This window comes from Anticarsia gemmatalis, chromosome 5 (genome assembly GCF_050436995.1).
Source record: "Anticarsia gemmatalis isolate Benzon Research Colony breed Stoneville strain chromosome 5, ilAntGemm2 primary, whole genome shotgun sequence".
In the NCBI taxonomy this organism is placed as follows: Eukaryota; Metazoa; Arthropoda; class Insecta; order Lepidoptera; family Erebidae; genus Anticarsia; species Anticarsia gemmatalis.
In genome coordinates, this window is record NC_134749.1 from 7,183,602 (window position 1) to 7,203,439 (window position 19,838).

At 34.3% G+C, this 19,838-nt stretch overlaps 1 protein-coding gene across 21 annotated transcripts in view; it reads left to right on the plus strand.

Moving 5' to 3' along the window:
• The window catches only part of sif (guanine nucleotide exchange factor still life), an 83,170-nt gene that overhangs the window by 36,221 nt on the left and 27,111 nt on the right, over positions 1 to 19,838 (plus strand). For 19 of the 21 annotated variants that reach the window (XR_012959489.1, XM_076114469.1, XM_076114470.1 and 16 more), the window contains 3 exons: positions 2,002 to 2,202; positions 3,012 to 3,144; positions 19,305 to 19,453. Coding sequence is in view for 20 of the 21 variants with exons in the window: in XM_076114469.1 (XP_075970584.1) it covers positions 2,002 to 2,202; positions 3,012 to 3,144; positions 19,305 to 19,453 (483 nt within the window). In the remaining variant the exon portion in view is untranslated. Of the gene's footprint in view, positions 1 to 2,001; positions 2,203 to 3,011; positions 3,145 to 15,911; positions 16,998 to 19,304; positions 19,454 to 19,838 lie in introns of those variants that run through there. The other 2 variants (XM_076114485.1, XM_076114489.1) reach the window with 2 other exon arrangements.

Below are 19,838 nucleotides of genomic sequence, written 5' to 3' on the forward strand. Positions count from 1 at the left end.
GGATTGACATTCCACAATGAATATTACCAACGATTATTAAAATATATATCCAAACATAAAGTGATAAAATGTAATAAGCGTGGAAGTATCTAAATGGATTAGTGAAAACGGTTTTGAAAACAATAATACCCGATAGAGTACAAGAAATCCCCGTAATCGGGGATACGAAATCGTACGTGTTTACGATACATTTATAGAGATAACGATTTCGATTCATCCCTCGCTCAACCACTTAGCAGAGGGATTTACTTGAAAAATAACAATAGTTAGCGTGAGGAAAAATATCTCTTACAAAGTGGCCAGTTTGTAAAAGGCGTGTTAGACCTCCTTTTCGAATAAAAAAGTAGCAAGTAGGTACTTACATTTTCAACCCCAACGCAACGCTAAACAAAGGTAAGATCGAAAACGAGCAAAGTTCATTCTACCATTTTATTTTGTACCTAATGACACACATAGATATTCCAGGAACATTTTATAAAGGAATTTATTTATTGAAACCAGGAATAATTTGGTATGACGGGAATTGGGCCCTTAATATAATGCCAATAGATATTTGTAGGCAGAGCCAACCGATCAATGTTACTCTCGTTTATTAAAAATGTTTTATTTTAGACTAGATGAAGAATGTAGCGGAATAGGTGATTTATTGTAGCGTGAATAAACATAGATTTGTCAAGAAATAGTTTACACGCTTAATGAATACAATAACTTGTTATTTTACTTTCTGCCCAACATCGGATTTAAGCAGGTCCTTTTCCGCAAAATGAGACAACAATTTGAATACAAACGTAAATATGTATTAATAAAATGAAATGACGAGGAAGTCTGTAAATAAAATCAGAATTAAATACACGATGAGAAGAGCTACTTGTATCGGTAAGTTGATTTGTCGTCCGGTATAAACTATTGTACGCGTAACTAGGGTTAGTTATTGATCGTACGGCACAATTATTTTCCAAGTTATCGTTTTCCTCAAGTCACGTATGCTCCAGGGTATACTCTTGGGACAGAATTAGCCATTCGCGAAGCAAGCAATTTTATTATTACTGAAGGGCCGACAATAATTTATGATGCTTTTGATATTATTACACAATTTCACGATCCGTAATCCTATTCCTCGAGGTCTATAAGAATATTAAGTCTGGGAGACGAATCTTATTAGATGATTGGAAGATGAAAAAAACGTTGAAAATTATATTAAAGTTTTTGCTTTATTGTAAAATACGAGTAAGTATAGTATAAAGCTTATTTTATATATACAATATGTTTAAATAATTATTCCAGTTGTTAATAGAATACAACATTTAAATACCTTAGTGTTAGATGTCGTTTGACGTTCATTAGTAGGTATAGCCAGATATATGACAAACAAAAATCCTTAAACCCTAAATAATTATGTTGTTTCATAAAATTACTTTCGCGTTATACCTCTTATGAAGACTTACCCGTATAATATATTAACTACACTTATGCGGTATATATTTATTTAGTTAAAAAGCATTAAACATAAAGTTGTTCATTACTAATAAAAGACAGGCCCTAATGGGTAAAAATTGCACCTCGTAACGGATTCTAAAACTGAAGCCTTTAATCTGACATGGAAGAATAGCTTCCAATCCCATCGGACCAGTCGCAAACGTCCATTTCAAATTAGTTTAACTTTGGACGGGTTGTTTATTTTTCATTTATGTGAGGCTTGGAAAACGGAACTTTTACTTTGTATCGTTCTATTGTTTTAACCAAAAATAACAGATGGATGCAATTTTTAATGGAAATATTTTTATTATGCTTTATCAATCTTCCTTCTTTTTATTTAAATATCAGAATTTTATCTCAACTCTGTAAAATGTTGTTGAAGGTGAACGATTTTAATTTGTGGAAAAGCGGACTTGAGGTATTCCATCGCTTGAAAACATAATCTTGTTACATTTGAGTAAAATTAATTAACGCTAGCACTCCAACTGTCAAAGGTGGTAGTACAATAATCTACGTTTTATGCAGTTTCGCTGCTACGTCCCGTTGCGCTTCATGCATCGGTGAATCTGCCCGAGCAGCTTGGTACCGTCACTCAGACGGGTGGCGCGGCGTCCCACCGCCCGGGCCTCGCCGCTCTCCCTGGGACTCCCTCCCCAGTCTCCGACATAACGACAGCATTCCTGACTCCGGCTACAGAAGCACCAGGGCGGACAGCTTAGAACAACGGTACGTTTACTACTTAATTAGTGTAATTAACATTTACTCACGTTTCTTATTATTATAGTACATCTTTATGTGTATAGGAGACCCTTAAGAACAAAAAGCGTCTTGTACTTTTAATACTGGTATTTACAGTTAAGATTTATGCAGTCATTAATTGAAATCTACTGAATAGATTTAAGCGGCTCTAGGCTTTCTAGGCTAACCATTTAAGCATTAAATATCAACGACCTTTCGAAATCGATGCTCATTTACAATTCGTGTCAACCAGTAGGATTGGCAGTGAAATCCGAGTCCAAATGAAGTTCTCATTACTGACTGTCTATCAGAGCCGATGTGAAATGGAATGAACGGATTTTGATGCCCCTTGACAGGTCCATTTTTAATAATTCATTAGGTTGAAAAGTTTTTAATACGAATAACTTCAATAAGTTCAAAAGTTAAATCAATTCGACGTGTAGTAACATAGAATGATGTCATTATTTATTATTATTATGCATACGCTTATATTGCTACGTCATCGCCATAGGATGCCATTATTATTAAGTAGAAGAATAGGTAACGCGAAAAAAAAGATTAATTTATCATTATACCAATAAATTATATATTAAAAATATACTTGTAGCTATAATTGCTATACTCTTGCAGCCCGTTTCCGTTCAATTAATTTTTAATTAAATAGCATCAGATTTGGATAGGCTGCAAAAGAAAAATAAATATCCGAGGGGCCGTTATTTCCATCATTAATTGGAAACCTTGCGAAGAAGAACAAGCCTAATCAAGTAAGGGAAGTTAAACATTAGCCTTTGTTCCAGGGGTGTTTTCGACAGGCAAGATAGCGTTCGTTCGGAGTACACAAGCGATCGTGAGTCAACACGCTATGGAATTGTTCAACAAGCATCTATTGACAGCACTGATTCCCGGATATGTTACCTGACATCAAGTGAGGTAAGCACTTAGTTTATATGTATACCTGGTTTATGTGCATACATCGTCTTGGTTTTACGTGACTTGTTTTGATATTCTTCTTTTAGTAAATAATATCAAAGGTAGGTTTGGGTATGTTTATAAAATAATTGTATTGTTCTTTGTGAGTTTATGAAATCTGTTTTTGAAAAAAATATAAGTAGATTAGCAAAACAAATGTTGAAATTAAGAAAGCTTTTTTAAAAGCTAATATTTATAATTTATTTTAACACTACATCCTTAATATTGATCGTTGTCCATATTTTAAGGCTTCTAACAGTTATTTAAAAACAAACCTTTCTATCTAATTATTTTTAAAAACTGTGTCCAGCATTACACAGTAAATTATTTAATCATTTACTAGTAAATAACGAATGCATAAGAAAGACAACTTCCTGCATTTAATTTTAATACAGTTTACAATTCATGTTTTGTGTAATTATGTACTCAACAATAATTAACAACGAAGTTTTGATATTAAAGCACGAAGGGTCCAATCGTTAAAATGTGAAGGGCAGGGAAATCTTCAAAAGAAACTTGATAAAACCTTCTGGGAACAGAGGTCACGTTGAAAGAGATTTTTACTCAGTGTAATTGCTCCGGTAATTACGATGAATGTGTGAACAGGAACCTACGGGAGCTTCGGTAGCCGTATTCGAGTGTCCATCAAGACTTCCGACCCTTTAATAATAATACCATGACGTCAAATACCTCCCCACGAACATATTATTACATTGTCATATTTAATATCAATATACCCAAATTCAGCGTTGTTACATTTTTTAATGCAAAACTCACATAATTAAAGCAAGAACAACTCAACCCTTTTGCATTGACATCAATGAATTGTAACACTAACAAGTAATCAATCATAGTAGATACTTATATTTGGCTTACCATGATAATTATTTTAATCAAATCATCGTATATCGTAAACTGTCACTAATCCTTCGAATTTCGGTTGCTAAAGAAATTTTACATTTATGTCGTAGCTACGTTCGTTAAGTTTTGAAAAACGGGCATGATGTGTTTTAGTACTCGTAGATGTTATTTCAGTTTAACGTAGAGCAATGATACAACGTTATTGATCAGTGATTCTCCAAAAAGAAAATATCTTTAACATTATTTTCATAAATTCGCCCCGGGATGTCAACGATTCCTCTAATACCTCCTTTATTTTAGCAAGATCTCCCTAAGAGTTTAATAAATTACCCATTATATCGTTACTTCAAAGTAATGTCTACATTAAGGTATTAAAATTCAGTCAAAATACTTCTTTAAAGCTTTATGAATCTTACACCTGAAGATAATCTATAATATATTATGTTAAACAAACTGGCGTTGGAATTAAATTTAGTGTTTTATGGTACGATGTCGCATAATGAAATTGTTTTCTTTATGTTTTAATCGAAGGAAACAGTGACGTAACATATTTACATAAATACTATTACAGTAGGTAAGCATTTTTCTTACAACAGCAAAATAAATAAAATGCTTCGACATCAATGGAAAGTTCACATGTATATTATTTAACATTAATAACTCGACTGTAAGTAATGTTAATGTTGTACGAATGAGCACATAAACCTAAATACGAGTACGTCTCAGGAAAAGCTTTCTTTTGTCTGCATTTCACGAATGATATAAATACGTAGGATTCGGTAGTTATGTAAAAGATAGATACATAAGCCGAACAAATGAAATAGTGATGCTCTCGAAGAGCGAGATCTGGGAGGTTCGCCCGAGCTCGGAGGTAATCGGCGGAGCCTGCGCGAATGCAGCGCAGCGCGCGACGCTGCGCACTGGGCTCCTCCAATCGTATCCTGAACGTAGTATTAAAAATATTATTTTGAGGTTAACTTCTCTCACTTGTAACATAATGAAAAGAAACCAATCGTGGGTTCGAAACGTTTAAATTCGTCACAAAATAGTCGTGTCGAATGTCGCGAAGAAGAACTTTGAACCGAAAATTGAGACGTTTTGTTTGTGTAAATACAAAGCTTTTACTGTCAAGTGCACGGACAAAGAAGAGTTGCGTCGACCTCGCTACGTTTAGCGGCGATTATAAATTTTAAATTCGATGGTTGTTGTAGCTAAACTTTAAAGCAAAAGAGAACTGCTGTGGAAATACGTATTTTGTCTATAAACATATCCTGCGTGTTTCAGTGAAGTCAATTCAAAGGCCTACTGTACGAGTGAATTGTTGACGTTTATACATGTTCCATATTCCATTAACTATTAGGAGTTATTTAATTCGATTAATATATAACATGTTATTACTTAAGTAGAGTTCCTGCCTGTATATCGCTTGATCCACCTGTGATATTTCGTCTTGATAATGAATGTTGACCTCTGTGTGTAGGTATTTTCTAAAACTGCCAATATAAAGTAAATACATATATTTTATTGTAACTCTTAGAGTGTTCAATGTTATTAAGTTTATATTGTAAGAAGATTACTCTTTAGCGATAAAAATAGATTCTTTTGACGCGCAAATATTTACTAATGTTGGTTATGATTATTTATAAACAAATATTTAAGTAGATATCGGTATATTACATCGTAAGAATCGCTAAGCGACAAAAACATTGAAATGTTTGCACTATAAGTTGCATGGGGGCCATCAAATCTAAGAAAGCAGTATTTCTGAAGGTATTGTTATAATTACTATGCTATTGTTTCACTTATTAGATGCTCAGTTTCTACTAGATTCTTATTCAAAACTTTTTAAATATTTCAGTAGTATTTCAGTCTCATCTCAGTGATTTTCAACGAAGTTTACTGTTACAACAATCTAGCAGTAGCTACGACAACGCAGCGACACAACGTAATCGCTTAGCAGTATTATGATTTTGTAATAAACAATAAAATAGATGTCAAAACGAATATATTTAAATTGATTTCCTGAGAGCTTGTACTTCCTTATCTAGATAAAAAGCATGCATGGTGACTTGATACCTTCTTGTCCTGTCATTTTTATGAATAAAACTTGCTTACATATATTTCCATACATTCCATCGCAACATGCGTTATTTATAGTTTGTTTCGCGCCCACCCCCTGTTTCACTGTAATGGGATACTGAAGGCCTAATGTTTATTCTTGAACGCGGCCGCGAAGGTACGGCCACTGTAAATCGTGTCAGGGTCGAGTTTCTATTGATCCCGCTTCTTTCGTAGCGAGAGCCGACCCGTCCCATGTGTTTTCCGGTTTATACATTCTGATGAGTATAATTATTTCAAAAGGCCCTACGGACAAATTGAATAAAAAAGGGTTGGAAGTGAAATTCTTATTGTGTATCTACGACATTTTTGTTCACTTCGTTTCTTTATTCAAATTGCGCACCTCTGCTTTTATTTTAACAAAATATATTTGTGTGTGAGAGTACTTTCACATTTTTAATAATATAAGTAGTTGCTCCTGGTACCTATGTTCTGCAAACCATCTAACTTGAAATGACATATTATTGTCCCTGATTTGTATTATGATGTTTTAAATGTATACTATTACAAAATAAGTAAACATAAAAAGACCCCGGCGCAATCTTTTTCATGCCTTAAATGTATATTTGAAATTGGAAATGCACCAAATAAGTTCGGTTGTCGAATCGAATGTGTAGAATATAGCCTTGGAATGGGTATGAAAGCCCCCTGAAACAAAGGGTCCCAACAGTGTCCTCCGATCTTAACGACTGGCATAACTCAAACTGGTTTTCAGGCACATTACGTATCAAACAACATTTGTTAACATCAAGTTTATTCAGATTAAGTACAGTAATAATATACCCAATCCGTCCTTCGCAAGAAATGTGACGCTTTTTCCTCACATAAATAGTAAATGTATCTTCATTCAACACACAAATAACACTTGAATTGTTTACTTAATATCACTTACATTTATAAGCGCCTTCAAGGCAAATATAAAACATTTTTCGCCAGTGACTGAATAAATGGTCGGGAAAATAGCTCAACATGATGTATATCCGCAGGAAGCATGTAATACGTTGAAGACGGGCTATATATTGTAGGTAATGCAAACCCCATTTGTTGTGGAAGCTTTTAGACGTGACCATAAAACAACAGTCGGCATATTTCTTTCTACAAAAAATTGGTTACTTTGTTTCCCGATTTTCCTTAATATTACTAAGAATTCTAGACGGAGTTAATAATAAAACTTTATTGTTACAGGTAAGTTACATTCATTAAACTCTTCTACGTATGACATGGCGGTAAGTACTTAGCGTAAGCCTTTTGGGTCCTGGTATTTTCTTTTGATCTGAAATATTGATCATGCAATCAATTTGAAAATTATTCGTGGCCACCGGTATCGAGATTATCAGGTACGAGTAGAATAAAACATATTCCATAAAATATTATAAACAACAACAGCAAAAATAGACTTGGTAGTCTATTCGTATACATATGATGAATTAATTATCTTTACACCGATAATTGTTAACTTTGAGGGTATTTTAAACCCCTCAACAAAATTTGATATCTATAAGAACAGGTCGCTTATGCGATAAATTTTAGTAAGCGAAACTTATTTAAAAAGCTGTTTTCTAAAAAAATACCATTGTAGTTTTCCGAGTCCCATCATGCATTTTTTTAAGTGCTTACTTGCCAGATACATCCATAAGTGAATAAATTGTGTTCATAATAAGAACATTTACAACCAGCAATGGCTTGAACTATTTAGGTATAGCAGAATATTATATGACCTTAGAGGATCAAGATCTCTCGAACTATAACAGTTCCTAACTGTAATTATAGTGATATAAGAAAAACAGCATTTCCTTTTCCTAAAGGCTCTTCGTATAAAAATACATTTGAGAGCTATTACGTGAAAGTGGTTCATCTGATATTGTTGCTATTTATTTTATACCAGCCCACCGGCAATGTGTGTGAAAATACTTTCTTTCCCTTTTCGGGTTCTGAAGAATAAAAGCTCGTATGAAAAAAAGAGTTTCTAAATAAACGGCGTACACGCTACATATTAAGGAAATACGTATTTGATATTCAATCACATTTGGATAAATATCTGGGAAAATATTTACAGTACTGAGAAGTAACTTCATATTATCAGGATTTTATTATTGAAATAGGGTTTCCGGAATAAAACTAAATCGAAATACGCATAATACATCTTTCGATTTACATTACTGTTGCTTAGCTATAATGTTTGTCTTAGTGATCTGTCCTCAATTGGAAGTCATAGGTGGACTTTGAAATCAAATTGAGGACACGAACGCGCAGTGCAATTGCCTCAGGGCCTGTAAACGCTGATTGCAATGGCGAAGGCGGCCGGTCGCTCGCATCGATGTCGCATCATGCTCTGCTCGGTTCGACTTGATACGTGCATTGGCGTCAGCAACGGTAGCGCGGGCCGGGCGCTAGGCGGGACGCGGTAAGCAGGCGGGGGACCTGTAAAAGCCTTACGCCTGCGCTCTACCGTCAACGCCATTTATCCTCTTGTAACGTACTCTTGGTTCGTTTGCTAGGTCAATTATCTCCAACGTATTGAAGCAAGGACGAAACCTGTTGTAGTTATGGATTTTTACTGCAAATAAAAGCTATCCAATATCTGATTTTGAAGACTTTTGACATTATCTTAATACACTTACTTTACTCGCTATTTCATGACTCGCCAATATATTAATTACATTAGTTGATAAAAGCTTAGTCACACCTGCGATCTAAATTTAGTACGATAAATTTGAAAAGGTAGGAGGTTAATTAAATTGATTGCGATGCTCAGCCAGAAAAGCGATAATAATTTATGATTCATTAACTTTGCTTGTTCTCTACGTCATTTTCTCATTTCAATATATAACGTTAAGTAAGCCGAAAATATTTGCTAATATTTTAGCTAATTAATTTCTCTCGGTGATTAGCTCAATAAATTTCAGCTGATCGATTTCTTTAGATGATTAATTGATGAAATGAATTTCACTTATTGCTTTAAATCTGAAATATTATAGTGTTCTTAAATGACGTAAAATTCTTTACTCAACGAATTGTGTAAAGAGATATTTAAAGCTCTGGCTCTGCCTACTTCACCCCACAGCAGATTAGTACAGATAGTGACAATTGGCAAGGTAACGAATTCGAATGAAATGCGCCAAACTATTTGTTATCGTTCTAAATACGAAAGAGAATAAAATATAATTATACCTTTAAATTGTTTTTATTTTTCTTTTTTGATTTCCGATTCGGCTTGAAATTAACGATCATTATTTAAGCGGGAAATGTTCAGTGTTACTTATCTATTTCCTAACATTGAGCGAAACATAATCTTATAATTATTCTATGTTCAACTTCAAGCTATATGTATCATGTAAGTTTATTACTATGCTACAATAGATAGGGCCTATATTGGTAAAAGTGGATAAAATATTTCTATGAATAGCTTATAAAATTACCCCATAAATTGTATTAGAAAACATGTATTTAAAAAGTTAGTTTATTGTTATAAGTTCAGTAGGAACAACGCTTATTATTGAAACAATACACTATTAGCCAAACGATTGGCTGCATGTGATTGATTGATCGGTAAACAATTAAGTCTGTGAAGGAGTAATATTTAGAAAAAGGAAATATTGCGGAAGAATGAGAAAACCTATAACCAAAAGAAAATACTACTGACATTTTTGTGCGTTTAAACAGTAGCAATTAACATAAAATCTATGAAAATAAATTACTTCTCCGAACCTATGCAATAAACTAAAGATAGAATACCTAATCAACGGGATTATAGTACCCTTTTCAATCCAAAGCAGGTACAATGATTGTGAATAAATGTATGTGTTCAAAAAGATCCGCCGGATCTGTGCTTCTCCCAAATAAAACAAAAAGAAAATAATCAAAAGGATTTCACGCTGGCCTGGAATTCATATCGAAATGAAGTGCCGCAATTGAATCTCATTGCCTCTATAGCTAATACGGATTTGAATTGGAAGGTAGATTACTGTAATTTTTTTTTTGAATTGTTGCTACATTATTTGATGTCAGTCATAAATCTATGGATGTGACATTTATTTATTTTGAAGCGGATTAAAACAGAAACTTAAATTACTAAGTTATTATCTTTTAAATAACTAATCCTCAGAATAAACTTGATTGTTCTGTACCTTCCCAACTTTTCAAACTTGGTGTATAAATAACGAGAGACTCGGAAACCGTGAGAATCGATTGTGACCACTAAGTACTTATACTATTCAGTACCTTTTGGACACACTTGCGCTTATTTAAAATATATGGCATTCTAGCTTACTTTTTGTCTAACAAGAGTGTAAAAGTCTTAAACAAAGATTTTCACTGTTTCACTGGGACTCCGTTAGATTTTCCAATATTATTTTGAAAGAGCGATATGCCTGTATTTATGTCATACGTATAAATCTAAAAGCATTTTACTCGTAATTAATTTGTCATGAAATTTCTTAGTTCAGAGATTATTTGTAATATTATCCCCGTTTGTTAAAGAACTATACACAATTCATCATGTTGGAAGCCAAAACGTAGTATTAAAGGCAATAATTATTTCTATACACACATACAAATTAAAATTACGATAATATAATATCCTGAGGTGTGGATTAAGAATTAGGGAAACTTAACGTATACTAACCCGAGGTTCGGGTGAAATACACAGATGTGACTAACGGCCGCTCTGTCGTATTAGATAATGTTCTACACCACAGAAACCCTAATAATAAGCTCTTAAGGCGCTCGTACTCGTTTCACTGATAAAGGTCTTCATCTACGAAATGAGTCAGAGCGCTTAATCCACTCTCACCTTAAATGATTATATTAAAACTGTATTTCTTATGCGTGGCATATGTTCGTTTTTATTTCAGTGCACACAATCATACATTGTTTAATTTATGAACACTTTAGTCAAATTTAAAATGCGGATGTTTGTTATCTCGTAATAATCATAAACAGGCTACATGCCGTCGCATATTACAAATTATTAGATATGACAAATATTCGCCTACAACTTTAGAATATAATAGGAATATTGCCCTGGTAGACAGCTCTTTCTGCAAAATGAAAATACTTTCAATATGAGCAACGTCATCCGGAATAGAGCAATGCCGTAGGCTATCTCAATGTAAATAGCTAGACTGAATTGCCCTTCTTAAAGAATCTTTTAAATATGTTTGTAAGTATTATGACAAGTTTTATCGGTGTTTATTCGTTTAAGCGGATATTTAGATTATACGAGATGTTTTACATAATATGTCCGTGTTTGTTACATTATCGTAAAAACTTTATAATCTACACAACTACCTAGCAGTTTTTTTCCACTTTTAAACTGTCAAGATTGTATACGAATTTGTAACTGATATATAATATTATATCTTATATGTTATAGTTACTATAAATGCTAGGCAAAAGTTGTAAGTCATGTGAGTTGTAAACAATTCCCGAATAACATGAATAAATACTTAAAGTTCTGAATTAGAAGGGAGGCGCCGTGTCTCCCTGTGGTTCCCGTCCCCAGACACATTATTATTTGCTTCAATACACAATCCGCTATCAAAACGTAAAAATTGCCTCGAGGTAACTTATTTTTTGCAGTTTTTACGCTACGGTAACGAATATTAAAAATGATGGACGACTATCACTAACGGACCGTAGCCGTGTAGTTCGGAGTTGATATTAACGAAATATACGAGGGACATCAAAGGCGGAAAAATTGATATCAATCAATAATGTCCCATGGCGTGCTCTACTAATCTCAGCCAGAGTAAATAACCGCTCAAAGTGCATTCACCTCTACTTATAGATGTATATTGTAGATATATAAAGCACACGTTTTATGTCTTTTTGCTTCTTCATCGTAACATGAAGACGGCAAGAATATTTTCCGCGTGGGAAAACTCGGTAGCGAAGCGTGACAGGCGCGCGATAACGTTCTGCTATGTTGTACTCTAATTAGATTAAGCCGGCACTGAGCAAAACTTCGTCTGCATTTTACTTTTATGTACTTAATATTCGTTTAAACCAGGTGGCTCTATTTCCTAGAATTCTTTTCGTTTATCTTAATTTAAAATAATTAAGACATTGTATCTATCGACATTATGCAAGCAATACACGCTAAAAATTTATTCGACCTAGACAAGTACACAAATAATTGATTTTTAATAATTCCCTTTAATTTATCATATTTTTCGTTACCAATCTTAGTTAAACACAAGTAGTGACTCCTTCCTACTAAGCCTTACTTAAAAATAAAGTCCAAATGTCTTAAAGAATTACTAACATCAAGAACCACGGACAAAACTAATTAAAGGTTTACTTAGGATGAGTTATAAGCTTCTCCATGTGTTATGACTAATAATAAGAGAACAATTTTGTCAGCAGATAAATTAAAAAGAAGCTGACTCTTTCTTATAAATTTTAAACCTACCACACACAACGAAAAACATTTGGTTTCAAATGTCAAACTCAACTTTTACAATTATGAAAGTAAAAAGTTTTAGCTTTGTTACAACTTATGATAGATGTAATTAGATTTGAATTGAGTTTTATGAGTCTTCCTTTTGCAGGCCAAGTTCTTTTACTTACTTATTTTTCCTAATTCCGTTTTTTTAATACTTGGAATTAAGCAATAAAGTCATTTGGCTCCATATTAATAACGTATGTGCTCAATTTATTATATTTTATTTCACCTTTGCCAAATTTGTATCAATTGTATTGTGTACTTGTAGCAATATCCTTTAATTTTAGCAGAAATAAATTTAAACAGTGGGTTGTTATAGCGTGTGGTAGGCGGGCAAAGCGGGGCACACGGGCGCCGCCCGCCCGCAGGCGCGCTTGCTCCGAAAACGCCCGAGGACTTACGATCGTTTCATTCCGAATCGTAACGAAGTTCGACGATCGCGACCAACCTCCGTTGACGCGTGCTGGATCCAGTCGCAGCGAGGGCCGCCAGGGCGTTGGAGCGGTTCTGTGTGTGCCTAGTGCTCGGTTATGTAACTCAAAAAAACTTATTTATTTATTAACTTAAAGAAATCGACTCGTGACTTTTCTGTACACTTGATAATGGCCGAAGATGCTCGTGATTGCAATTTCTATAAAATGTGCATAAGTGATGTGTACGCCTCTCCTCGCGACTAAAAGCTAGTACAGGTTTAACGTTTTGTTGAAAAAATCCGATTGCATTTTGTGCACATACACAATATGATTTCAATAACAGATACCTAAAATTGATCTTTCTTATGACTATAAATGTGATGTTAAGGCAGTTATTTAAGGTTGTGATTAAGAATTATATTGTTGTTTAACAATGATTAAACTGTTATACAGTGATCGTGATAACAACACAGATGTAGCGAAGCTTATTGCGAACTTACTGAAAATTGCCGCAAAAAATATGATTGCAGGTCACGCTTGTCGTTGTTGTTCCAATTAAAAGAACAAATAGAATCAAACCAATCTGAATTTGGCGCAATGCAGGGCGCTTGGATGAAAACGTCCACGCAGTTGCGGTGACTCATTCGAAATCCATAATTGCTTAGTGAATTCAACATTGAATGCAATTTCAATAATGCATAATGTTTTATGTGAATCTCTAAACCCGTAGTTCTACAATAATGCCAAAATGAAGTAATTGTTGTTTTTAGGTAAAATAAAATGAAGAAGTTCACATCGCCGTCGGTCGGCGTGACACTATGTTGCAATGTTTGTGAATGTTGATTTACAGAATACAATATCATTATTTTATAGTGACGTGCCTTTACATTTGAAGTTCTTAATAAGAGATAAAATAAGTACATCACAAAAAACTTTTTGATATTGCTCATAATATTAATTATTTTGTTAACAAAGTGTTACAATATTTTATTTCAGTTCTGAATAGAGTGCTGGCATTTTTAGGCAATAAAAACAAAGGTAGATAGTTAAATTTTTGATGTTGCAAAACTATTTTTTTTTAACTATCTTTTGTTGTATTTAAATGGACACTTAATTGAACATCTAAAGGCGGAATCATTTTGATTAGATATTTTGTAAAAAAATAAAATAATTCATTAACTACTTCATTTATTATGCCGTAATATACTGCATAAGTCAAAAATATTTAATATTTGTTTGAGTAAACCGTAAAATTAACTATAATCCTGTAAGTAATATAAAGAAAGCTAGATCCTAAATGCGTAACCAATAACAACTTATAGGAAAGGGCAAAAATATAATTGGACGGTCCTCGCTATTAAATATCTTAACTTTCAGATCACTCGAATACTCTTCTAACTGATATAAGAATTTCGGTAATTAGTTAGATTTGCGGGGTTTGATAGCCGTCATTACGTGGCAACGCTAACGTTTTGCCTAATCTAGACAACAGAAAAACGGCAAATGTTCTCTGTAAGTAATGTTTGATACATCATACGGATTAAAAGTCATCTCCGGCAGTGGATGAAACGATTTATGGCAAGAAAATTCCATCAGCCATGAATCTCAAATAATAAAAATAGCAAATAGGAGGTAATGGCTTAACGAGAGCAATTTATCAGATCCAGTTGGAAATTAAAAGCCGTTAACGTCCCGCTTTTTGCTTATTTTCAAATGATTTGGCTGGGATGGCTTTGTTCAAAGATTAAATAAATAATCGTAACACATTAATTTTCAGAACAGTCTCAATAGCGGACACATTGGCAAAATATGCAAATTAAAATAGAAATAGTTTTGCAATTTGAATAGGTACATACCTATCTATTTAAAGTTTAAATGTTTCAACCCAAACTCATCTAGTGTACGAGCTCGTATTGTATACAACTTGACATATTTCTGTTGGATTTCAACTCAAATATATTTCCCGTATGAAAGGAACAAAAATATTGTAACAAAACAATGATGGACACCTTTCGTTATTTATATGCCATATTTAGTTTATATTGTGTTCATAATAATTGAAACACTATACATAATTGCCTTTTCAAAACACTGTACTACAAGTTACCAAACTACTATATTCTTTCATATCATTAATCAAATATGATTAATTACTTTCTCCAATGCATTATATTAATACATTAATATGATATAGTACGTACATTGATTTGGTTCACAAAACCATACATTCCATCGTCCAACACGATGTCGCTTTGCTGTGGTGTGTCACGCCCTACTTCACTTGGAAAAGTTCGCGCTGGCTATTAGCGTAATTAAAACGCTACCAAACTACAGAAAGATTCATCACTTTCATACCGTGAATATGCTCAACTTATATTTAGTTAAGATAATAGATCGCACAATCTTTTCAGTGCGAATTTATGTGTGTATACTAACGGGGCTTTAGGGAGATTACCTATTACTTAGTACACATAAACTTTAATAATTCCGAGCAAGTAGGAAAAAATCAAAATTAACACAAAAACTCTATCACTCAATTATAAAAAATATATCTGGTAAACAATTATTGTGACAGCTTGTTAACGTCTCTGCCGCATGCCGGGAACAAGCCACTTCAAACGCAGCGTTTTATCGGAATTCTATTACCGACGCCTACCTATTTACTTAGGTACTTACTTATCATTTTATGTTCTGTTTTTCGTTTGTAACTAGACATCTTTTGCACCCGACTAAATGTAATATTAAACACTGAGACTCTCTTTAATTGTAACAATAACTGCCTCAAACATCACACAAAAATAGTATTTACATAATGAACGATAGGTATATACAAAATAAATCATGTTGAAAAAAATAATTGTTGATTGTGTTTAGACCACTTATATAGTTAAAAGTGCTAAATCTAATTGTTACTTAGAAAATAACCAAAATGCATTTTAATATGACTAAATTATTCATATAATGTGCAAGATAAAACGATAACGACATTACCGAGAGTGGGGTGTAAGAGGACGAGAATCGTAGTGGAGTGTGGTGGGTGCGGGATGAGGTGACGCTCGCGCGCCGGCCGCTGACGCCGCTCCTCGCCAATGATGGTGGAGACGCACCGTGCGCCGCCGCCTCGATGTGCGCGCGCGCTCGAGCCCCGCACCAAACCCGCCTCAGTGTCAGCACCTCCCTCACTGGCTGGCAGCGGGACCGTAATGCAAATCCGTCGCCGGCGACACAAGACTGTACACTTTGGGGAGAATCTATTGATGCAAGTTTGCGCCGACCGAGCACATTTAGCTGCACTTGGGGCGAGAGTGCCAGATGTTTCCTTTTGTCATAAAGCACACACCGGTCTTCGCAAAGGCGATGCTCGCTTCTGCTGTGTTGCTCACCATTGCTGCCTGGCGGCTGGAGCTTTAGTGGCGCTAACGTCGAACGGTCGACCGAAGCCACGCAGAGAACGCAGCGGTGACTCACACTCGAGCGGCGGCGAAAATGCGGATAAAGGGGAGGGCGGCGGCGGTTCAGTGTCAAAGGACCCGAAACGTAAATCTAAGCATCATCATCACCATCACCATCATCATAAGATTCACAACTGTCCCTATCATGATGTAGCTCCCCCGCCCGATGATGAGCCCGATGACAAAGCTATCGTTCCCAAAAAGACCGTATCGCCTTATCTCTATATACCCAGTAAATTAGAGCCGAATGTACAGCAGCTGTTCAGCTTTATAGAAAGCGTACTAAGTGCTTGGGCTGCCGAGGAAGGACTTACCAGTACAGGTGAATACTCGGAACCTGATGAACGCATCGTGAGAAGACGTAAACTGCATAAGTACAAGAAACGCACCGACGTACTTAACATTCGACGCATTGTGTACGAAGTATCGATCTTGCACGGAACAAAACTTCTAGGAAACGTCCGATTTCGTCATTACCACTGGAAAGGAACAGCACAAACGTGCAATGAAGCATTTCTAAGAAAGGTGAGATACTAAATTAATTTATTTTGTTGAATATCAAATGTAAACTTTCTAAATTGATGCAGCTCTACTTATTATTTGATTCGAGAAAATTTCTTGACGTGACACCAATTTTCCAAAAGAAAAACCAGTTAAGATACCTAACATTTTGACCTTATTTTAGTTTCCTCTTAATGGAAACTGCAATTTCCTTTTTGCTAATGAGGCCTTTTATTTTCTTACTCTATTTGAGTTTTATATAGCCTTTGTGAGTATTGTTTTCTTCAACATTAATTTATTGTTCTGTATTCTTTGTTTGCGTTTATACATTTTACCCGTATATAATGTTATTTTTCATGGATTTGGTGCATATTTGGTGCGTATTATATAATTTATGAAAGTTCTTCTATAATGATTAAGATGTAAAGGTATACACTCACTCATAATACAAAAACACCCATAAGTTAAGTATAAGTTATCCATCAATCCATCTAGCAAACGGCCTCGTTATCATCTATAACTTGAACGTCGGGCGCAGTTACCCATTATTGAACTATGTAGCTAAAGCGCGCAACTATATCCAAGTAAAAGTTTATTCCAGAGTTGCGAATCCCAGTTAACTGAGCGAGGTACAATTAAGTATTATATTAATCTATATACAAACAGAAATTTCCTGTAGCATACTTTGGGGTGTGAAAAATAAACTAATAATAAATGCAATTGAATTCGGTGAGATTCTATGATTCACAACGTCGCGTCGGAACAGCTACTCGTAGTTTGTTTGCAACTACGGATTTTTTTAATATCACCTTTTCTTTGGACAGATACGTACCAACAGTAACAATTTTTAAATCCCATTACAATAACTTTTAATTATTACTGGATATAAACTAATGAATCTGTGGGAAGAAACAGTAATAATTTAGGAGTATTCTCCAGTATATTGTCGGAACCTCTCTCCGAGGTGGACATTAGGTTATATAAATATTTATGTAGCAGTTATTAAGTAAGATAATATAGAATTAGGTTATAATGGGACTGGCATGGTCCAGTTCGATTATTGGATAAATGCCCCTAAATAAATAAAGAATAAAAAAAAACTGTATGTAAAGTTATATTTCTACATAGTCTGCTAATAACTATGTATTGTTACTACATGTTGTAATTTATTTTTCTTCACATTTAATAAACAGCATAGCTTGTGTTGTGGCACACAGGGAGACCCCGACTCAATTATAATAAATTTTATAAAGATGTAGAGGCACATATTCTTCTTTTTTCTTGTGAAAGGCGGTGGCGAGGGCGCAGCGCCGCGTCAAGAGTCATCGAGCCGAGAGCGCGCTACCGCGGCCCGCATGCGCCTCAAAGCAACTCTTTCCTTGTTATATTGTGTTGTGATTAAAAGCGCAAGACATCTACGATGTTATTATTACTGATAAAAATATGTGATAACACAAATTATTCTCTACGCCAACTTTCCAAATAAAAAATGATCCAATAATAACGTAACTAAATGATATTCAAACAAAAGTCATCTACTATTAACTATACAATAACAGTATTTATTACATTCGTCTTTGAGAAATAGGGAGCATATCTTATTCTCTAATAGATTGATAAATTCCTTTGAGTATGTTAAAACTGAAACTCAAAACGATTGTTTCATATAATATGAAATACCGCTATTTGTACAAAAGCTGTAGTGTATAATTTTAGAAACATTTAAATATATTCTTAAATATTTGACCATAGTTATGAAACGCTAAATAAATATTAATATAAAATTAGGGAGATGTTAACACCCAAGAAATAAATTTTAGATAAAGAAATATAAGTCTCGTTTAGCACTTGTTCCTGTGCTTTGCGCCGCTGCTGTGCACCTAGCTACATACCTGAGAGGCGAGGTAACAATTTTCAAAAGTGGAAACGAGGGTGGTCTGGGGGTGAAAACTGCGTTACACTGTAAATGTAGAAAGTATCCGAGCTTGAACTTATGTTGTTTGCGGCAGATTTAAATGACGTCTGAGCAGACTTTTTTGCATCTTATTTTGTAAGTCATTCCGCCGCTGTTGAACTCTACCTAAGAACATAATTGTTATTATGTGCGACTCTCTATAGAAACGGAAGTTTTTCCTTCCTTCGAAATGTACAAATACTATCGATGCAATATTTATGAAAATGACGACATGGTAACAATCAGTAGAATGAGAATTTCCCTATCCATTATCTTAATTACAAGCAAAGTAATTTTTGCACCGCAAATATGAATAATAATTCATAAATATTCTTAAAGAAAGAATACATTTTAACAATTTTGTCAATTTGCCCTAGATTTCGGATGATGATCGAATGTCGCTAACAACGGCAGTATCCGACGAAGAGGATCCTGGTGAGAGCGCGATGAATTCTCCTTACAAGGGAAAACAAACTGGCGCCGCAGCTGCCTCCTTCAACTGCACGGGGGCTGTGAGAAAAGCCGGGTAAGTACGGCAAAATGTACACAACATAAAAACCTACACTTCACACAATATAACATAAGAAAGTTTCATATAAATGAATCTTTTATGTCATAGAATTGTGTGACATGTTATTATTAAAGTTTTCTAAATAGTCTTACTGGATTACTTTGTGTATATTACAGAGATTAAGATAGATAATAATTATCACATTTATAATAACTAAAATATTTCTTATTACACACAAACATTGATCACGGAAAACTGAAATGAAAATTAAAAGATGTCAAAATGGCATTTCGTTTAATTTTGTTATAATGAGATTCTTAATTACCAAAATTATAACTTCTGTATCCCTACTAAAATATTGGAATTAATTAATGATGAGTTATAACTCAGCTTTGTTCAT